Source organism: Branchiostoma floridae, chromosome 3 (assembly GCF_000003815.2).
Source record: "Branchiostoma floridae strain S238N-H82 chromosome 3, Bfl_VNyyK, whole genome shotgun sequence".
NCBI classification, from domain to species: domain Eukaryota; kingdom Metazoa; phylum Chordata; class Leptocardii; order Amphioxiformes; family Branchiostomatidae; genus Branchiostoma; species Branchiostoma floridae.
The window spans coordinates 11,925,806-11,944,044 of NC_049981.1; the positions used below are offsets into that span (position 1 = coordinate 11,925,806).

The 18,239-nt window shown below is 45.7% G+C and overlaps 5 protein-coding genes across 5 annotated transcripts; 2 read left to right on the plus strand and 3 right to left on the minus strand.

Moving 5' to 3' along the window:
• Window positions 1-2,119: 2,119 nt before the first annotated feature.
• LOC118412102 lies at window positions 2,120-6,042 on the minus strand. The gene is made up of 2 exons (XM_035814734.1): window positions 5,908-6,042; window positions 2,120-4,932 (listed from the first exon to the last, which is right to left on the minus strand). Exons 1-2 carry the CDS (start codon window positions 5,943-5,945, stop codon window positions 2,640-2,642), a joined length of 2,331 nt encoding a protein of 776 aa, XP_035670627.1. The 5' UTR covers window positions 5,946-6,042; the 3' UTR covers window positions 2,120-2,639.
• Window positions 6,043-8,030: 1,988 nt separating this feature from the next.
• On the plus strand, window positions 8,031-8,354 carry LOC118411688 (histone H3-like). The gene has a single exon (XM_035814166.1). The coding sequence runs from the start codon at window positions 8,031-8,033 to the stop codon at window positions 8,352-8,354; it is 324 nt and encodes a 107-aa protein (XP_035670059.1).
• A 462-nt stretch (window positions 8,355-8,816) lies between these two features.
• LOC118411690 (late histone H2B.L4-like) lies at window positions 8,817-9,173 on the minus strand. The gene has a single exon (XM_035814168.1). The coding sequence runs from the start codon at window positions 9,171-9,173 to the stop codon at window positions 8,817-8,819; it is 357 nt and encodes a 118-aa protein (XP_035670061.1).
• Window positions 9,174-9,901: 728 nt separating this feature from the next.
• LOC118412104 (histone-lysine N-methyltransferase set-1-like) lies at window positions 9,902-12,963 on the minus strand. Its single transcript, XM_035814735.1, has one exon. The coding sequence runs from the start codon at window positions 10,949-10,951 to the stop codon at window positions 10,046-10,048; it is 906 nt and encodes a 301-aa protein (XP_035670628.1). The 5' UTR covers window positions 10,952-12,963; the 3' UTR covers window positions 9,902-10,045.
• A 300-nt stretch (window positions 12,964-13,263) lies between these two features.
• On the plus strand, window positions 13,264-14,863 carry LOC118412105 (protein krueppel-like). The gene is made up of 2 exons (XM_035814736.1): window positions 13,264-13,356; window positions 13,745-14,863. The coding sequence occupies exons 1-2, from the start codon at window positions 13,322-13,324 to the stop codon at window positions 14,085-14,087; spliced, it is 378 nt and encodes a 125-aa protein (XP_035670629.1). The 5' UTR covers window positions 13,264-13,321; the 3' UTR covers window positions 14,088-14,863.
• The last annotated feature ends 3,376 nt before the right edge of the window (window positions 14,864-18,239 follow it).

Sequence of the window (18,239 nt, forward strand, 5' to 3'; positions counted from 1 at the left end):
GGTAGCCTCCGCAATGTCAAAACGAATTCTTGGAGCAGTGCAACATACACGACCCCGAACCCGAACCCTGAGCCGAACCCAACACAGAACGCCAGGTGCAATATGGGTTAAGATGAGGATGTGGGCTTGAAATTTTTGCAGTTCATTCACTGTACCCTCTATTGCAACTCTGAATAGAAAATTTGGGTATACTGACAAAATTTGCACCAGGCCAAGACTCCAGGCACTCACTGGCCTGTCTTTTGGAGACAATGTCATCCCAACATCTGCTTGGAGATGACCGTCTTACCTGTTTTCATGGAGACGCGACCCTAAACACTTCTTTAAGAATCGCCCTTCTGCTCGACTAAGATTGGCCGCCCTCGGGGTTACAGCTACGGTACCCCTAGGCGAAATTGTTTTGGCATCAAACCCATAATCCTATCCCTAACCCTGACCCTGACCCTGACCCTGACCTTGACCTACCTACGGACACGCACACACACCCACAGACACACGCACACACACACACAGTAACACACACGCAAAGAAACACCAATGGCCACGGATTCGTCCATCTCGAACAAACAAGCTTTTACAAACGACACGCGAACACACACGCACACAAAGGCTGCAGGTTTTTTATCTCAAACATACAAACTTCTACCTACGGACACGCACACACACGCACAGACACAAACACATGCAAACAAACACCAATGGCCGCGGATTCGTCCATCTCGAACAAACAAGCTTTTACAAACGACACGCGAACACACACGCACACAAAGGCTGCCGGTTTTTTATCTCAAACATACAAACTTCTACCTACCACACACAGACACACGCACACACACGCACAGACACACACACACACACACACACACACACACACACAAACAAACACACAAAGTCTGCAGGCTCAAACATACAAACTTCTACACACGCACACGCACACACACTCACACACACACACACACACACACACAAACACACAAAGTCTGCAGGCTCAAACATACAAACTTCTACACAAGCACACGCACACAGACTCACACGCAAACAAACATGCAATGACCGCGAATTTGCCTTTTTAAGCATACCTGCTTTACCCTGACCCTGACCCCAACAACTGCTTTGGCACTCAGCCTAAAGTCTTCGGGACCCTAATCAGATGATCCTGTATTGCCAATGAGTGATGAGTATGTTTACCCAAGTAATCAATGAACAATAGGTGCGATATATTCAACCCGCCCCTCGCGTGCCAACACATAATTGGCTACTTAGCATGTGAAAGAATCTGTGCCCGCCCCCCTCCCACTTTCATACCCAGATGCTTACGGTGGATTTATGTATTTATCTAAACAATAAAGCTAAAGGATTGCCCAGGAATTCCCTTGGTGACTTTCATACTTATAGATAGCCATACATGCCTGTTCAGTTGTAGGTAGCGTTAGTTGTTATACATGTAGACCTTACGAAACTCGCTGTACTTTTGTCGTGTCAATAAAGATTGAGTATATGCCCCCCTCCCCCTTCACGAACTGGAACGGTCGAATCGCTAAAGAACTTGCCTGTTTTTGCTACCTTTACGCCTCTTTCGTCTACACGTACGATGCATCAACTCCCACGCTGTAGACAGTGTTCAAAGTTGAAGAATTGGCATATTTTACCCATCTTTTCGTGGTGGTGATATATCTCCGGGTGTTCGCCAGTGCAGTGACCTCTTGTAGATGCCAAAGGTTAAAGTTTAAAATTGCCTGATTATCTTTGACGTGTACAACACTTTTTCTGTCTACGTGACGCATTGTTTTTACAGCACATAACCGCCAATAAACCATTTCTAAACATATTTTCCTCGGTTAGATAAGTAAGAGGTTGTAGTACAACACAATTCTAGTGGTGTAACTTGTTTGTCTGTCGTTTGCTTTTAGTATTCAATGGTGTTGAGCCAATTTCTCCTTGCTATTCGAAATTCATTAGTCAGTGTTAGCGTTTGCGATTACTTCTGCATTATTACAGGGAAGTGCCAATGGACGAGATAAAGGAATTGATTACTAATACTTTCATTTGGAAGAAAAGAGGACGAAAAACAACATTTAGTCAGACAATCTTTATTCCAAACAACAACATAACAGCAAAAACAACAGAAATCGCGCATTTACTGTCGTTCCTATGAATGTGCGTCATAGTTAAAAATGTACAATAGACAATCGTTACAATATTATGGGCAAGGTGATCTATTTGCATCATATATGAACCTAATGTCCATCTCTGGCCGTTTCATCACTTTCGTCCGTTAAGGGAAACCTTCTTTTCGGACGTTTGGCTGATTTCCTCCCATGTAATCCATTATCACTACCGAGGGATAACTCTGGCGGACTGCCATTGTCTGTGCCTCGCCTATCCTGAATGCTTGTCAGTCTGACAATATCTTGATGCAAAGTGTTCAGATTGCCTGACATACCATTACCCAGCACTCTAGCCTGTTGTAGCTTCAGAACCGGTATGTGCCTATTGCTCCGGAATGTCTTGACCCTAGGAACACGTAGCTGACACCCCCTCTTGTGAAGAAGAATCGCATACACATAGGCAAGGCAGTTGGTCATCAGCGTAGTGTTCTCTTCTGAAACGCATTCAATTCTCTTCAGAACCGGGGAAACTCAAGACGTGGAAGGTTGGTGTGCTTCCGGCTTCACCCGAGCTGCGAACTCCTCCGAAACTATACAATGGGCCCGAATGCAGACGTCACGGTAGACGTTTTGTCCCCCTTGTACTCGGAGCAGAAGTCCCGCTCTGACGCTCTTCAGTCCGCACTTCTTCGCGTCGACATAGGGAAATGTAGTCAGGTCCTGGTCTTGTCGGAGAACTTCTAGCATCTGCTGTCTTAGACTGTCTGCCGAGATTCCAAGTCTGGAGACTGTGTCCACTACTGCTTCGCAGCTGCAGAATGTCGGCAGGTTGGTCGAGGAAACCTCACAGAGTAGGGTGGCCAGCTTTCCAACGTCCATCTTTCCCGTCACCCTAACCCCTCTCGCCTCAACTGTGCCATCAAAGAGGGCGTCTCTTCCGTCTTGTTGTGTCAGGGCCCTCATTTTTCTTGACAGCATTATTGCTGTCAGGTCTGACTTAACATGGTTCCAGTAGATCTCAGCCATTGTTTGTGCAAAGCTTGTGTCACAGTCTCTTCCGTTGTGCTCCTGAAAGGCACTGTGGATGGCGGAGAGTGTTTGGTGCATTCTGCAAAGCATGTCGTTGTCATTGGATGAAACGAGACGCCATGGTGGTGCAGACAGCAGGCCTTCCCGCGCCCATGTGTCGAATAGTCCTTCCTTTAACGCCCATCCGGAGGTGCCATTAGGTTCCACAAGGCTAGAGAATCCCTCCCAGGGACTGTCTGGGTGAATCCCCAAACCGTGCAGGTACGCGCTTTTCCGTCTTTCCACCCGCCCAAAAAGCATCAGACGGAAAAGCACTTCGGAAATTGCTATGGTAGTGACTTCAAGACGTGAATGGCCCTGTGTGTTCTCTACGTTGGCCGCCATAATAGGCTTTGTAAGGTCGGCCAGAATCTTGACAGCGTATTGATGGAGGGCAGATGCATGCACGGGTATTATGACTGGAATAGAAGCCGACAATTCTCGCCTCAGCGTCGCCACTAGATATTTCACCTGCTCTGTAGCAGCTTCCGTAGTCAAGTCTTCCCCGTCACATGTCAGGACCACTTCAAACCGGGCATGCGCGCGTGGATTAAGGTCCATTATAATCTCTTCAAGACTGGCTTGCACAGCTCCATCAAGGGCTGTTTGCACAAAACCGTGTGTGGTCTTTGTGGCATTGTTGAGGGCCAGACCAGAGGCTGCGGCTAGAGTGACTGGCAGACCGCTTGTCAGTGCTTTTGTCCAACCGCTTGACATTTTTGAAGACAGCGGGTTGTAGGCTTGGGCGTATGTCAGATCAAATGTGTCAGTTGTCATTGCGCGGGACAACGCTGCCGCGGGTCTTCTGTCCTTTCGAGTCGTGACGTTGATGACAGAGCCCATTCCCATAACGCTGTACTTCTGCCAATTCTGGTTGAACAGTTTGTAGTGCAAGTTCCGATGCCACAGTGAGGACAGAGAACAATCCTGAAAGCCAACTGACACACCTATATGCACAACGGACCTCCCCACAAACTCCATTCGCATTCTCAGGTCGGCGAGCGTCTTAAGCGGGTCGACGTTAGGGGTGGCATTTGCGTCATCAAGCTGAGCGGCATTGTTCTCCGTGCTGTGCGCCATTTTCTGGCCGAAACACTCAAGGACTATTTTGACCGTGAATGGGCACGTTTCTCCGTCTTCCGATATCTGTTGCGCCAGGGCATTGTCAAAGGCCATGGCGAATTGCACCCAGTCAGCCTTGTAGACTCTGATTGGAGTACCGGTTTGTAGTTTCTGTCGAGCTAAGTTATGGAGGAGAGTGTTAGACGTTGGTGCAAGTTCGCGCAGCTCGTGCCATGTCCGTTTGATCAGACCCTCGGCCCGCTCCGACAGCCAGCTTCCCAGGGTAGACGATCCGAGTTGCTCATAGAAGTCTGATGCGGCTTGTGTGTCTGTGTCATGTTTTAAAACTGCGCACAGCACTATGTTTGTTCCACACAATGACTGGCAGAGAAAAATGCCGGGAACATCCCTTCCATACGTTTGAAGTTGTGCGGTTCTGTAACGCCAGGGTGGAGCCATCTTCTCCACAAGCTTTCGGCAGCACTTTGTTTTCCATCTTGTTGCAATAAACACGTCTGATGGAGGACGAATTGCCTGAAGGGATGTCAGCTCTAGCGTAAGGCCGTCGGTGTCTGTCTGAAGACGAATGGTCTCTGGGTTGGGTGAAATCGCCTCCAACTCACCCTCGAGACATCGATGAATTGAGTGTTTTTCTAGAATATCATCGTTCGCTCGGAGAACGTCCTCCAAAGTCCTGCATAAGAGGCAAGAGGTACACAATCGTCCTTTAAATGTGCGTGTTTCGGTCTACATATAAAAGTATTAGGTGACGGCGTTTGCGGTTATTTAGGGACCTATCTGAGGTTCCGTGATATTCAGAGTTGAAAAAAGATGCAAAGATGTGAACACAGCAAACACCTGTGCCCAATCTAAAATGTGTATTGCAATTTTGAATGTGTATTTCATCGTCGTTACAAGTCATGTTAAGTTTATTGTACATCAGGCACAATCAATGTACGGAAAATAACACTAAAACTACATGGCTATCTACGTTATTGTACTAATCCAGCATCATTCCTCAATACAAATATAGTGACATGGTATGTTTCACAATGTTGGTGCACGATATACCTAAAATTTACGATTGTGTGCGTACAACGGGAAAAATAATGGTCTAGTTTCGAGTCGTTGGACCATACCATAGTCCAGTGACGGCCAAATAAATGTATTATAGCCCTAAAAAAAGAGAAAGCCTACCATGGAGGCTACAACTTCATTTCTTTCTGTCTCGTTAGCATTTCCGATCGCTAGTACCGGTGCCCGACCAAGGATCAACTTCGAAAGCATGGCATATCCTGGCCGAACATTTTAAAGTATCGATGGCTTCTATCATCCTTTAAGCTAAAGGCACAACCCGCCGTACGTGCAACTACGTGTTGTCTACTTGCCAAAACGTGAGCAATCTTTGGGGATGTAAGTACCGCCTCCGCACGAACTCGTAGGGAATCTGACGGATTTTGGAGCACGCAGACACGCCGTAGAACTTTACGTGCAGGCAAAACTTTGTGTGCGCGGCCACCCCCCAAAAAACACTTACAGACAAATTGCACGTGCGTCGGGTCGTGCCCTTAGCTTTACTCAGGGAGTAAACTTCATTCTATTCCATGTCTTAAGCTTTGTTTCAGAAAGCTGGAACAACACTCAGAAAACTTGAAAACTGATTGCCTACCTTTGCTCACAGTGATCATCATTGGACAATTCTTCCATAAGGGGTGGAAGTCACAGAAATGCAGAAGGGACGCCTTCCTCAGACCCGGGTGTGGACCAGTCGGTGGATGGAATGGTACTGTCCAGGTTAGCCAAAGGACGCTCACTCTGGGACCGAACCACCCAGACATCTCGGCGCCAGAGAAACGCTGCGTCGACGTCTTTTGCTCAATTCTCACATTAGCAAGAAGGCGAGATTTGCGATAGAGGAATGTAACGGGTCATTAGGTACTGGAATATATGTGTGTGAACACCTTGTCACATCATTAGCGGCTACATCAAAAGAGGAAATAGTTTGAAGCAAAGCGTTCCCACGGAGAAAAAGATCAAAGATAGACCGTTTTACGGCTGCTTACAATTCAAAAGTGGCCAGGCCCGTGCTAATGTATGAGATAGCTGTTATAAAGTTTTCACCTGACAACCTACACGTAATGAATAAGTATACATAGGCGGAAATAATGAGAGACCATCAAGTCTGTGACCAAGTTCACTGCGTGTCTGTTTTCATTCCTTGGTCTCTGTGTAAGGGCGTGGTCACATAGGTCGTGTGGTCGTCGTACGACCGCTAACTTCGGGCATTTTGGTGGACACAAATGTACGTCTCCTGCAAAGTTCAATTCTCTTGGTACACAAAATGCTGTTTGGGACCCATGTCGGTGGTTGGTTCTGTGAAGACCTGCTTGACAATCCCATGGCATTAATATCGTGCGACGATCGCACGACCTAAGTGAACGCTTAGTTCGCTCGGCCCAAGAGCTTGAAACCTGTGGCAAGTTGCGGACCACGCCGCGTCGTAAATTCGATATGTGTTACCTTTGACTTGACTAAAAGTAATATTTCTTTATAGCAGTCTTTAAGGGATGTGTACTCATTCTTATCACAATAACACACAATGATCATAGCGTGAACGATACAGATCTTTATTCGGATGTATGTGGCCCTGAAAAGGGCCGGGGTCTTGCCTATAATGAACTTCCTGGTAGGATCACGAGATACTTGACTTCAGGGTGAGCTGTCTTCAGTTTGGTGATTGTTTGCTGAAGGTCCAGAACAGAGTAGCAGGTTATTGACGAGTATGTCTTCTCCCAGAACAGCACGTCAAATAGAGGGATGATGAAGTCTCCATTCATTTCACTCAGTTCCGTTTCCACTTCATGAAGGATGTCTGCTAGGCCGGGCGTTTCCGTTGGTAGCAGAATTGTTCCAGCCCACTCTTCCTCATCTGCTGGGGCGAGATATCCGATGTTCATCGTGGTCTTGTGTGTCGCTTGTAATGCTGTCGTTGTCTCTTTACCCCCAAAATATATCCTAGGGGCGTGGCCATACCCGTGGGCGTCAGGGTGGGGGCGGGGCATGTGACAGAGACAGGTCAAGCCTTCCCAATCCCCACCTCCTCTCCCTCGCTTTCGTGCGGCATGTTGAAATCCGCCCCCTCAAAGTGAGCTCTCCGTAGAGTTCAAGGAGAAGCATATATGCGTTTGGCGTTTGCGTAGATATTAACAAAGTGCCATGTCCTCTTGTCTCTTGGAGACTTTCCATAATCCAACCAAAGGTGGTAGGGCTTCCAACTGATGATAGAGTAAAACCAATCAGAGAATACGGAGGGAATATCTTAGCCAATCAGAGGTCGCAAACGTCCTTGAATCTACTATTGGCTCCGGTGTTGGACTGATTAATCGCCTTTTCTCGCTCTTCTCTTACAACACAGGACGCTTCTGTGAATCGAATTCAACAAGCAGTAATAAGGCCGCCAGTATGTCTACAACCAGACGCCCCTCGACCCGAAAGGACCCGAAAATGACCAGCAAGAGAATGGACCACCGTTGCAGGGACAAGGCTAGCAAGCTGCGCGTTTTGAGTCTGATTACAGAGTACGTTGCCGCTTTCAAAACGCACCTTCCCTTTCCAATCTCGTCATTATTGGTTTTACTAAAGGATAGCAAGTGCACAGCTCGCAAGCTGCGCTTTTTACGCCTATTGAAAGAGTATGTTGCCGTTTTCAAAACAGATCTGTCCTTTGCAAGATCATCGGCACTTATCGCTTTAAGAGATCAAAATAACACCAAAGACTTCAAAAAAGCATACATGCTTTCCAAGCGTGTGTCTCTCTTACCGAAAAACATCACACTTAAAGGTTACAGGAAGCAGCTGGCCAGCAAGACTGCCAGCAAGAGCGCCCCGGCTACCGGTGGCGTCAAGAAGCCTCACCGCTACAGGCCCGGCACCGTGGCCCTGAGAGAGATCCGTCGCTACCCGAAGTCAACGGAGCTTCTCACCCGCAAGCTGCCCTTCCAGCGCCAGGTGCGAGACATCACCGCAGACGTCCAGACCGACCTGCGCTTCCAGAGCTCGTCCATCATCCCCAAGGACATCCAGCTTGCACGCCGCATCCGAGGGGAACGCACGTAAGGAGGATCAGAACAAGATCGACGACCCCGGCCCTTTTCAGGGCCACTTACATATCCAAGAAAGATCTACATCGTTTACGTGTCTAGACATTTGTCCCTCTCCCCCTCCTATTGCACACACAAACCACCCTTACTCAATTGCCACGTTTTAATCATGGTTTTCTGAACACGAAAATAAAAACAAAAGCACAATCCCCACGTGTTTACTCGTTCTTTCCGACTACAGGTACATATCGAACCTAATAACTCAGGATCTAGAGTTAGCCTTTACTAGCGTTAGACTAGAGTAGACACTTGCATTGTTGTTTTTGTTTGTTTGTTTGAATCTATTCATAGTATTATGTTGCCTGCATGAGCGCAGGTCGGAGTTTGGGGATTGGAGGTTGTGATTGCTATAGCCCTTTATTGGAGACGTAATATGCCTTGAAAAAGGCCGGGGTTATCTTGGGTACTCTCGGTGGATTTACTTGTGACTAGAGAAATTTCTGATGGCCTTGGTCCCTTCGATTGCAGAAAACTTGGCCAGGTATCCAGGCAAAATGAGTCTGACGGCTGTCTGGATCTCGCGGCTACTGATGGTGCAGCGCTTGTTGTAGCTAGCCAGAAAAGAAGCCTCCGCCGCAATGCGCTCCAAAATATCGTTCACAAAGCAGTTCACAATGGCCACCGCCTTTGTTGACAGGCCCATATCAGGATGCAGTAGTTTGAGAACCTTGTTGATGCAGAAACCGAAGGTCTCCCTTCTCCGTCTTGGCTTTCCACGATTCTTGTTTCCTGTGGATGGAGACTTGCAAAATTCGATTTTAACACTCGGCGGCATGACTCGAGGTTCTCACATGAACTTCGGCTCCGCGTCAGAGGGTTTATATGATATTACCATGCAAATTAGTGGATTGTGCTGTGTTAAACGCGGGCGTGAAATCGACAGAGAAGACTACACCTGTCGCTGGTTGGCTTTGGCGCCAGTGGGGCGGGAGACCACCACGTCACTTCTACATGCTATTCGTTTGCTATGATTTCCTCATAACAGGATGAATAGAACGCAGTCAACAGACCTCCGTCATGAACGCAACGTGTGGGAAATCAAAAAAAATATTTTACCTGCCGCAGCAAGAAATCAAATGGTGTCATTTGCCAGTCAACAGAAAGAGAGGAAAGTTGGAAAGTTTCAGCGGCAATCATCACGAAATGTTTGGGAATTTATGCAACAGCTACTAACGCCTTCGTAGACTCGGCACAAAGAGAGAGAGAGAGAGAGGGCAGGAGGGAGAGAGAGAGAGAGAGAGAGAAGGACCAAAGACCTTTTACTGGCTGCGACGTGCAGACGAGTTTGTATTTTGAAAACACTGGCCCTTTTCAGGGCCACCAACATTTACCAGAAAGAGCGATGTCGTATCAATTTTGCATCATTCCAACTTTCCATTACATATTTCACAAACATTGGACAGACGTGCGCACACACACACACACACACACACACACACACACACACACACACACAAATAAACAGTACGAATGGACAGGGTACCCGGGTCTATCGTTGCATTTTTTAATAGTAGGATTAAAAACCTAATTCATAATAACAATACATGCAGTAACCACAACTACGTGAGGAATATAGTCCTTTTGTGATCATGTTTATGGCCCTAAAAAGGGCCGGATGTTTTCTGGTTCGTGGCGGATACATAGCTCTCATTCGGTCAGGTACGAGAGATCCTGACAAGGAACGGGCTCTTCTTTGTCGGTCTCCGAGATAGAGAGTGGGCATAGCGTCTGAGACTGCCTCAAAAAGTCTGGTCCGTGTTTCTCCCCGTAGTCAAACAGCAGCTCAGTTCCACATGCAATGTCCCGTTTGGCTATCAGAATGACTGCTGGACCGTCTAAATGTCCTCCTGTGACAGTTGAAGCCTTAAGATTTGCATTATTTCGGCTGTGGTTAATCAGCGCTGCCGGATTGTGGTCAGAGCGACTCCCGTCAATTACAGTCGGTGGTTTTCCATTCGTGTACACCCATAGAAGTTTGGCGTGTTCACCGTCTGGCATGTTGGCTAGGCGAACATGCGCCTGCTCGTCTGATAATCGTTGACCTCTGTACTCAGCAACAATCGATCCGCGACGAATTGTTTCCGATGCTATAGCACAGAGTCCAGCCATTCTGAAATCTTTTTTGACCTGCCTTGCGCGAAACGGAACGTGCCTATCTAAAGGCGTTTTCGTCAAATAGTGGAGCATGTCTTGCCTGGTTGTCCGCTGTAGATGTCTGCTGGGTCTTGTGAGTTGTATACCGGAATACCCTCTTACACCTTTCTGAAGCTTTTTACGGTCGACCAGTACTTTGCCGCGTCGGTTTTTGCTTAGAAGTGCCGATGCAACTTGCCTCTCGAAGCGTCGCTTTGTTAACATAGCAGCCATTTGTCTGTCCGAATCCGACCTGATCTCACAGTACGTCTGGTGAGCGTGACGCAGCTCGTCAGTTGCCACAAAATTGCTGGAATCACCTGTGACGTGTACGCAGTCTTCCAGCCAATCATTCAAAAATGGTAGCCGAACTATTTTTTTACGCCGGCCATTTAAAACGTCCCTAATATGAGACCCCATCTTCTCCTTCTTCTCGTTATTTCTAAAAGCGCCGGTGGTATATAAGTGCGGTAAGATTTAGTAGCTTAGAGCGATGGATAAGAAAGAATTGTTAGCAGGGGAAGTTCCCGCCAATAGAAAGCAAGCCCCGCCCCAGCCTTACATGAAAATAGTTTGCACTGAGGCTTAAACAAACAAGTACAATACGGCACAATGGGAAAGCAAGCGTGAACGATGTACGGCTTCAGGGATTACGTTGGTGGCCGTGAAAAGAGTCGGTATTTCCCTTTCTTCCGGCCGACAAAAGAACAGCAAGGCCAAAGAGTCTGCGTATTTTTCACATATTAACAGAATATGTTGCCATTTTTAAAACGCATCTACTTGTACCATCGGCTCTACTTGCTTTACGACAGAAAGCACAAAAATCCAAAAGGCGATGGTGCTTACGAATGAATAAAGTCTTTATTTACTTATTTCACACCACACTCGAAGAACGGAGCCCACAAAGGAAATTCCAACATGGATTAATTTTCCTTTCCGTAGCCGTGAACAGCCTTTTACTGGCACCAGCACAGGTGTCTCCAGACTGATGACTGATAAAGATTAGGTCACCGTTTCACCTTTCCGGCCCGACCGGGATGTTTAAAAAAAAACAGAAATTAAAATGTATACCTTGAAATGCAGACAACTCAGGCCGATAAATCTTCTTTTGATATTTTGTGTATTTTGCTGACTTTTATATCATTATTTTCTCTCCCGAAAGCTGTCTGGCCGGACCCAGGTTTGGAAATGTGACCTAAGCCTGAGTTTCACGATGACCCTAGCACATAACTACACAATGAACAGCGGACCACATTTTTAGGGAGCGGCCACACTTGTGCGGATCTTTCAGTCCGTATAAGTGATTTAGGTAAACTTTGCAGGGATTAAATCGTATTACACTGCCTGCCCTCAACACCATAAAACCGTCTAGGTATGGCTCATAAGTGAACGTTTCGTGTGCTTTTTCCGAAATGATCTAAAAAAATAGCCGTAGAAACTACAGGTGCATGTACGTGGTGCAAACGCGCTTGGGGTGTCTTGGCTAGAAGTTGGTACAGCTTCATATCAGAATCAGGATCAGAACAAGATCGACAACCCCGGCCCTTTTCAGGGCCACCTACCTTTCCCAGAAAGATCTATATCGTTCACGTTTCTTGCAACATTTGAATCAGAATCACTGTTACACAGTTTACACGTTTGCCCATACTTGCACACACAAACCAATCAGCCGACAGGGGATTAAATTAGTACTTGTGAAATAATAGACTCCCAGCCCCAAACAACCAAGAAATCAAATAAAAGAAAAAAGAAACTTGTTTTCCACGTTTTAACCATGCGTTTCTGACCGCGAAAATACAACGTACGCCCTTCACGTGTTCTATCGTTTTCTCTGACCACGCGTACATATAATATAGAGGTATGTCAGCTAGCAGGAAGCGACACACTTGTAAGGAAGACTATAGTGCGGTCATTTCTGACGTGATATGGCAACCAGTCTTGCTCACAAATGTTGTCTGTCAGGAATATAGAAAAGGTATAGATTTGTCTAAGCAGATGTGCGTGTTTTGTTTTGGTGTGCGTGTGTGTGTGTGGTGGGGGGGTTATTTCATACACGCATTTATTTTCTGTATTAGTTTTCTTATAGAATAGCTGTATGTAAAGTAAGTTTAGTGATCATGATACAGTTCTTTCGAGAGGATGTGGGTGGCCCTGAAAAGGGCCGGGGTTTAAATCTCTCCGTCTGGATCTTACTGAGCCTTGCTGGTCTTCTTGGGCAGAAGCACGGCGTGGATGTTGGGGAGAACGCCGCCCTGTGCAATGGTGACGCCGGACAACAGCTTGTTCAACTCCTCGTCGTTGCGGACGGCCAGTTGAAGGTGACGAGGGATGATCCTGGTCTTCTTGTTGTCGCGGGCAGCGTTACCGGCCAGCTCGAGGATCTCGGCGGTCAGGTACTCGAGCACCGCCGCCAAGTACACAGGGGCCCGGCACCCACGCGCTCGGCAAATTTTACCTCGCACAAGAAGCGGGCTTTGATAAGACAACAATGAACTGATTTTCCCCCTTCAAGATGAATTGATAATTGTTAAACAAAGCGAGCTAATTGGAAATCATAGGCGGGCACACTTTGTTTACTTTTCAATCGTGAGGATTTTTGCATCGATTGCGATCAGTAGAATGATTGTGTTTGATTACATAACAATGAAATTTTTGTCTGTCAAAGCGTGCGCCGTCTTTATAAGGTGCCTGGATACTCCATGCTTACTCATAATGCCTATTTTCCCGGCTTGAACAAGACAACATAGATCGCAACCTTCCTATACTAACCCGAGTGTTAGTCAGTGCCGAATGGATCAGGTAGACGGGACACCACAGGAAATGAGGTTTGTGTTTCATTAGCTAATAGCAAGCATATAGCATAATTAGGTTGTGTAGATATGAGAAAGTAAAGTCAAAGGACTACGTTTTAAGTTTTGTGTCTTTCGTTGTCTTATGTATGATTTTTCGTTTCCGAAAGCTACCCGGCCGGGCCCCGGACTGCTTGTGAAAACGAAACATATGGATGTATACGTAGAGATATACTCAACTATTTTTTTTTACGTCTTGCGTAGTTTGGTCTCTTTTATATCATACTTTTCCTTCCCAAAATCTACCCAGCCGCGCCTCGGTTTGGAAATGTGACGAAGGCCGAAGTTAATGGTAGAGGAATATATAGATACTGTATAAACTGAATTCCCTATAACTCATATGTCAACATTGTTGTTATTTCAGTGAGGCAGGAATCTACAGATGCGAGCACTGCGGAAAATCGTTCAGCCGCAGACACACGCTGGTGGTTCACGTTAGAGCACACACAGGCGAGCGCCCCTACAGCTGCGAACAGTGCGACAAAAGCTTTTCCAGAAAGGATACCTTGGAGGACCATGTGAGGACGCACACTGGTGAGAAACCCTACAAATGCGAAGAGTGCGACAAGACTTTTAGAACTCTGTCAACTTGTAGAATTCATTTGAGAACACACACCGGAGAGAAACCTTTTATGTGCGGACAATGCAAGAAGCGTTTCAGCACAAAACAGAACTGTGTTCGGCACGTTGGCAAACACTTCAAGTAAAGTTGCAGTATTTGTAGTGTACAAACGTAGACATGCCAGATAGAAGCAATTTTGTTCGTTATTTTTTTCTCTTATGTCACCCACAACTGTTGTGGATGTTCACACTCCTTTGCGTTTGGGATCACAATGTAAATATTGTGCATATTTCACATGTCACCGTTGAATGAAAACTGTTGTGCATGTTGTAAACTCCTTTGCGTTTGGGATCGCAATGTAAATATTTTGCCTGTACGTATGTAAATACTTTACGTTTTATGACCGCATCTAAACTGTGAGAAGTACGTATGTAAATACTTTACGTTTTGTGACCGCATCTAAACTGACCAGCGACACCTGTCCTGCAGTACAACGTGAAGCAGTCAGAATTGCCGTGAATAAACCAATGGTTGTGTAAAAGAAGTCTCTTCATTCATTTTCTTTTATCTATTCAACATAACAGACATACAGCATGGTAGCATAAGATGAAGTTGGTATTAAATGGCGTTTAAATCTCTCAAAAACAGTACAAATCAATCTGTAATAAAAGACGTGAATTTTACCTAAGCTAACAGTCCCGGGCGGATTTAAACGCGGGCGAATTTAACTCCATTTCACCGATGATTGAAAGAAAGAATGACTGAATGATTGAATGAATGAATGAATGAATAAATGAATGAACTTTATATAGTGTTACATGTATATGCATACAAATAAAGTCTCTCTCCCTCTCTGCCCCCCCCCATAACTAAATTTTAAACAAAGTTACAAGAAGCCAGCCACAGAAGAGTACATGCATACACGCTTACATTACGCTTTTACACACGCACACGCACATATGCAAACGCACACGCAGACACGCACACACGCGCACGCACAAACACGCACACAAACGCACACACACACACACACAAACACAAGCAAACAATCACACTAGCATTGTCTACCACATACGATTACTCTTTTAACCACTAACTGGAGCCAAGAACTTCTTCTTACAAGAAAAGATAATGACAAATACATTTATTGCACATATGCACCCACTGGTCAAGTACAGGTATAGATACATACTATTCATACAATTCCACAAAGTGAAATCGACTCCTCCTTGCTTCTTTTGTGATTGCAAAGACGAAGGAAATGACATGTTTTACAATAGACAGTTTACAAATCTCTCACAAACTGTACATAGAATGACTTGGAACTGTACTTCATTCACCTTGGTCTGTACTGTAATAAAGCAGAAACGTACAATAAAGGCATCCATTCATTCAATTAAAAAAAGCCGTCAAAACCAAGACTTCCTTGTTCTTCTGCATTACTTGAAATGTATATGGAACGTATACGTATAAGTTAGTTGTGCCAGGCAAGGTTGTTATCCAATATGAATGTCTGATGACATTTCAAAGATGCTGAAGGTCAAGGGTGAATCGCCTGATTAACCTAGTATTGCAACTTTTCACCAAAATGTAAACCATGCATTAGCGCCCCCCAGCGATTCAGTTCAAAAGTGCAGTCTGAAAATCGGTACAGAAGCCGTCGGCATACTGGTGCAGTTCTGACGTGATGCAGACCCATGAAAGCTCAAGTCGTCACACAGTCCACTTTGACGTTGAGTTGAGTTCACTGAAAAAAAAAGGAAATTTTTATTCCCAGGTTCATCTTAAGGCTGCAGGTTTTTTATCTCAAACATACAAACTTCTACCTACGGACGCGCACACACACACACAGACACGCAAACAAACACCAATGGCCGCGGATTCGTCCATCTCGAACAAACAAGCTTTTACAAACGACACGCACACACGCACGCACACAAAGGCTGCAGGTTTTTTATCTCAAACATACAAACTTCTACCTACGGACACGCACACACACGCACAGACACACACACAAACGCAAACACCAATGGCCGCGGATTCGTCCATCTGGAACAAACAAGCTTTTACACAGCACACGCACACACGCACGCACACAAAGGCTGCAGGTTTTTTATCTCAAACATACAAACTTCTACCTACGGACACGCACACACACGCACAGACACACACACACGCAAACAAACACCAATGGTCTCGGATTCGTCCATCTCGAACAAACAAGCTTTTACACACGACACGCACACACGCACGCACACAAAGGCTGCAGGTTTTTAAATCAAACATACAAACTTCTACCTACGGACAAGCACACACACGCACAGACACACACACACAGGCAAACAAACACCAATGGTCTCGGATTCGTCCATCTCGAACAAACAAGCGGTTAGGATCAAGATGTGCGCTTGAAATTTTTGCAGCTCATTCACTGTACCCTCTATTGCAACTCTGAATAGAAAATTTGGGTATACTGACAAAATTTGCACCAGGCCAAGACTCCAGGCACTCACTGGCCTGTCTTTTGGAGACAATGTCATCCCAACATCTGCTTGGAGATGACCGTCTTACCTGTTTTCATGGAGACGCGACCCTAAACATTTCTTTAAGAATCACCCTTCTGCTCGACAAAGATTGGCCGCCCTCGGGGTTACAGCTACGGTACCCCTAGGCGAAATTGTTTTGGCATCAAACCCATAACCCTATCCCTAACCCTGACCCTGACCCTGACCCTGACCTTGACCTTGACCTGGACCCTAACCCTAACCCTAACCCTAACCCTAACCCTAACCCTTCAAATATCTAAAAGCTAACCCTAACGCTAACCCTAACCAACTATGAAAAGGGAAGGCTACTACCCTAACCCTACAGTTAAAAAAAAAAAGCTCTTTTTGCCTCAGAAGAGCAAATTGAGTGTTTTTGACCAAAAAGTTGCATATTTGATGTCAAAAAATTGTTCAGCACGCAATAAAGTTGGTTTGAAGAAAATCGGACATCGTTTCGCGATATCCTATTTTTATGTGTAATACGCTCTTTCTGCCTCCGGAAGAGCTAATTGAGGGTTTTTGACCAAAAAGTTGCATATTTGATGTCGAAAAATTATTCCGCACCCACTAAAGTTGGTTTGAAGAAAATCGGACGTTGTTTCACGATATCCGATTTTTGTGCGAAAAAATGCTCTTTTGGCCTCGGAAGAGCAAATTGAAGGTTTTTGACCAAAAAATTGCATTTTTGATGTCAAAAAATCGTTCCGCATGTAATAAAGTTGGTTTGAAGAAAATCGGACATCGTTTCGCGATATCCTATTTTTATGCGAAAAAACGCTCTTTTTGCCGCAGAAGAGCATATTGAGGGGTTTTGACCAAAAAGTTGCATTTTTGATGTCGAAAAATAGTTCCGCACGCAATAAAGTTGGTTTGAAGAAAATCGGACATCGTTTCGCGATATCCTATTTTTATGCGAAAAAATGGTCTTTTTGCCTCAGAAGAGCAAATTCAGGGGTTTTGACGAAAAAGCTGCATATTTGTTGTAAAAAAATTCTTCCGCAGACAATAAAGTTGCCTCAAACCCTGACGTGACCCTAAATCTGACCGTGACGCTGAACCACACTTTGACCTTGACCTTGACCTTGACCGGGACCCTAGCCCTAACCCTAACCCTAACCCTTCAAATATCTAAAAGCTAACCTTAACGCTAACCCTAACCGACTATGGAAAGGGAAGGCTACTACCCTTCAAATATCTAAAAGCTAACCTTAAACGCTAACCCTAACCGACTATGTAAAGGGAAGGCTACTACCCTAACCCTAACCCTGCCTGACCTTGACCTTGACACTGACGCTAACCCTAACCCTAACCCTAACCGCAACCGCAAGTCTGGCAGTTCTACCTACAATATGTACGGTAAGCCTCCAGCAAATGTCAAAACCCTAACCCTAACCCTTACCCTAACCCTAACCCTTCAAATATCTAAAAGCTAACCTTAACGCTAACCCTAACCGACTATGGAAAGGGAAGGCTACTACCCTAACCCTAACCCTGCCTGACCTTGACCTTGACCTTGACACTGACGCTAACCCTAACCCTAACACTAACCGCAACCGCAAGTCTGGCAGTTCTACCTACAATATGTACGGTAAGCCTCCAGCAAATGTCAAAACGAATTCTTGGAGCAGTGCAACATACACGACCCCGAACCCGAACCCTGAGCCTGACCCTGACCTTGACCTTGACCAGGACCCTAACCCTAACCCTAACCCTAACCCTTCAAATATCTAAAAGCTAACCTTAACGCTAAC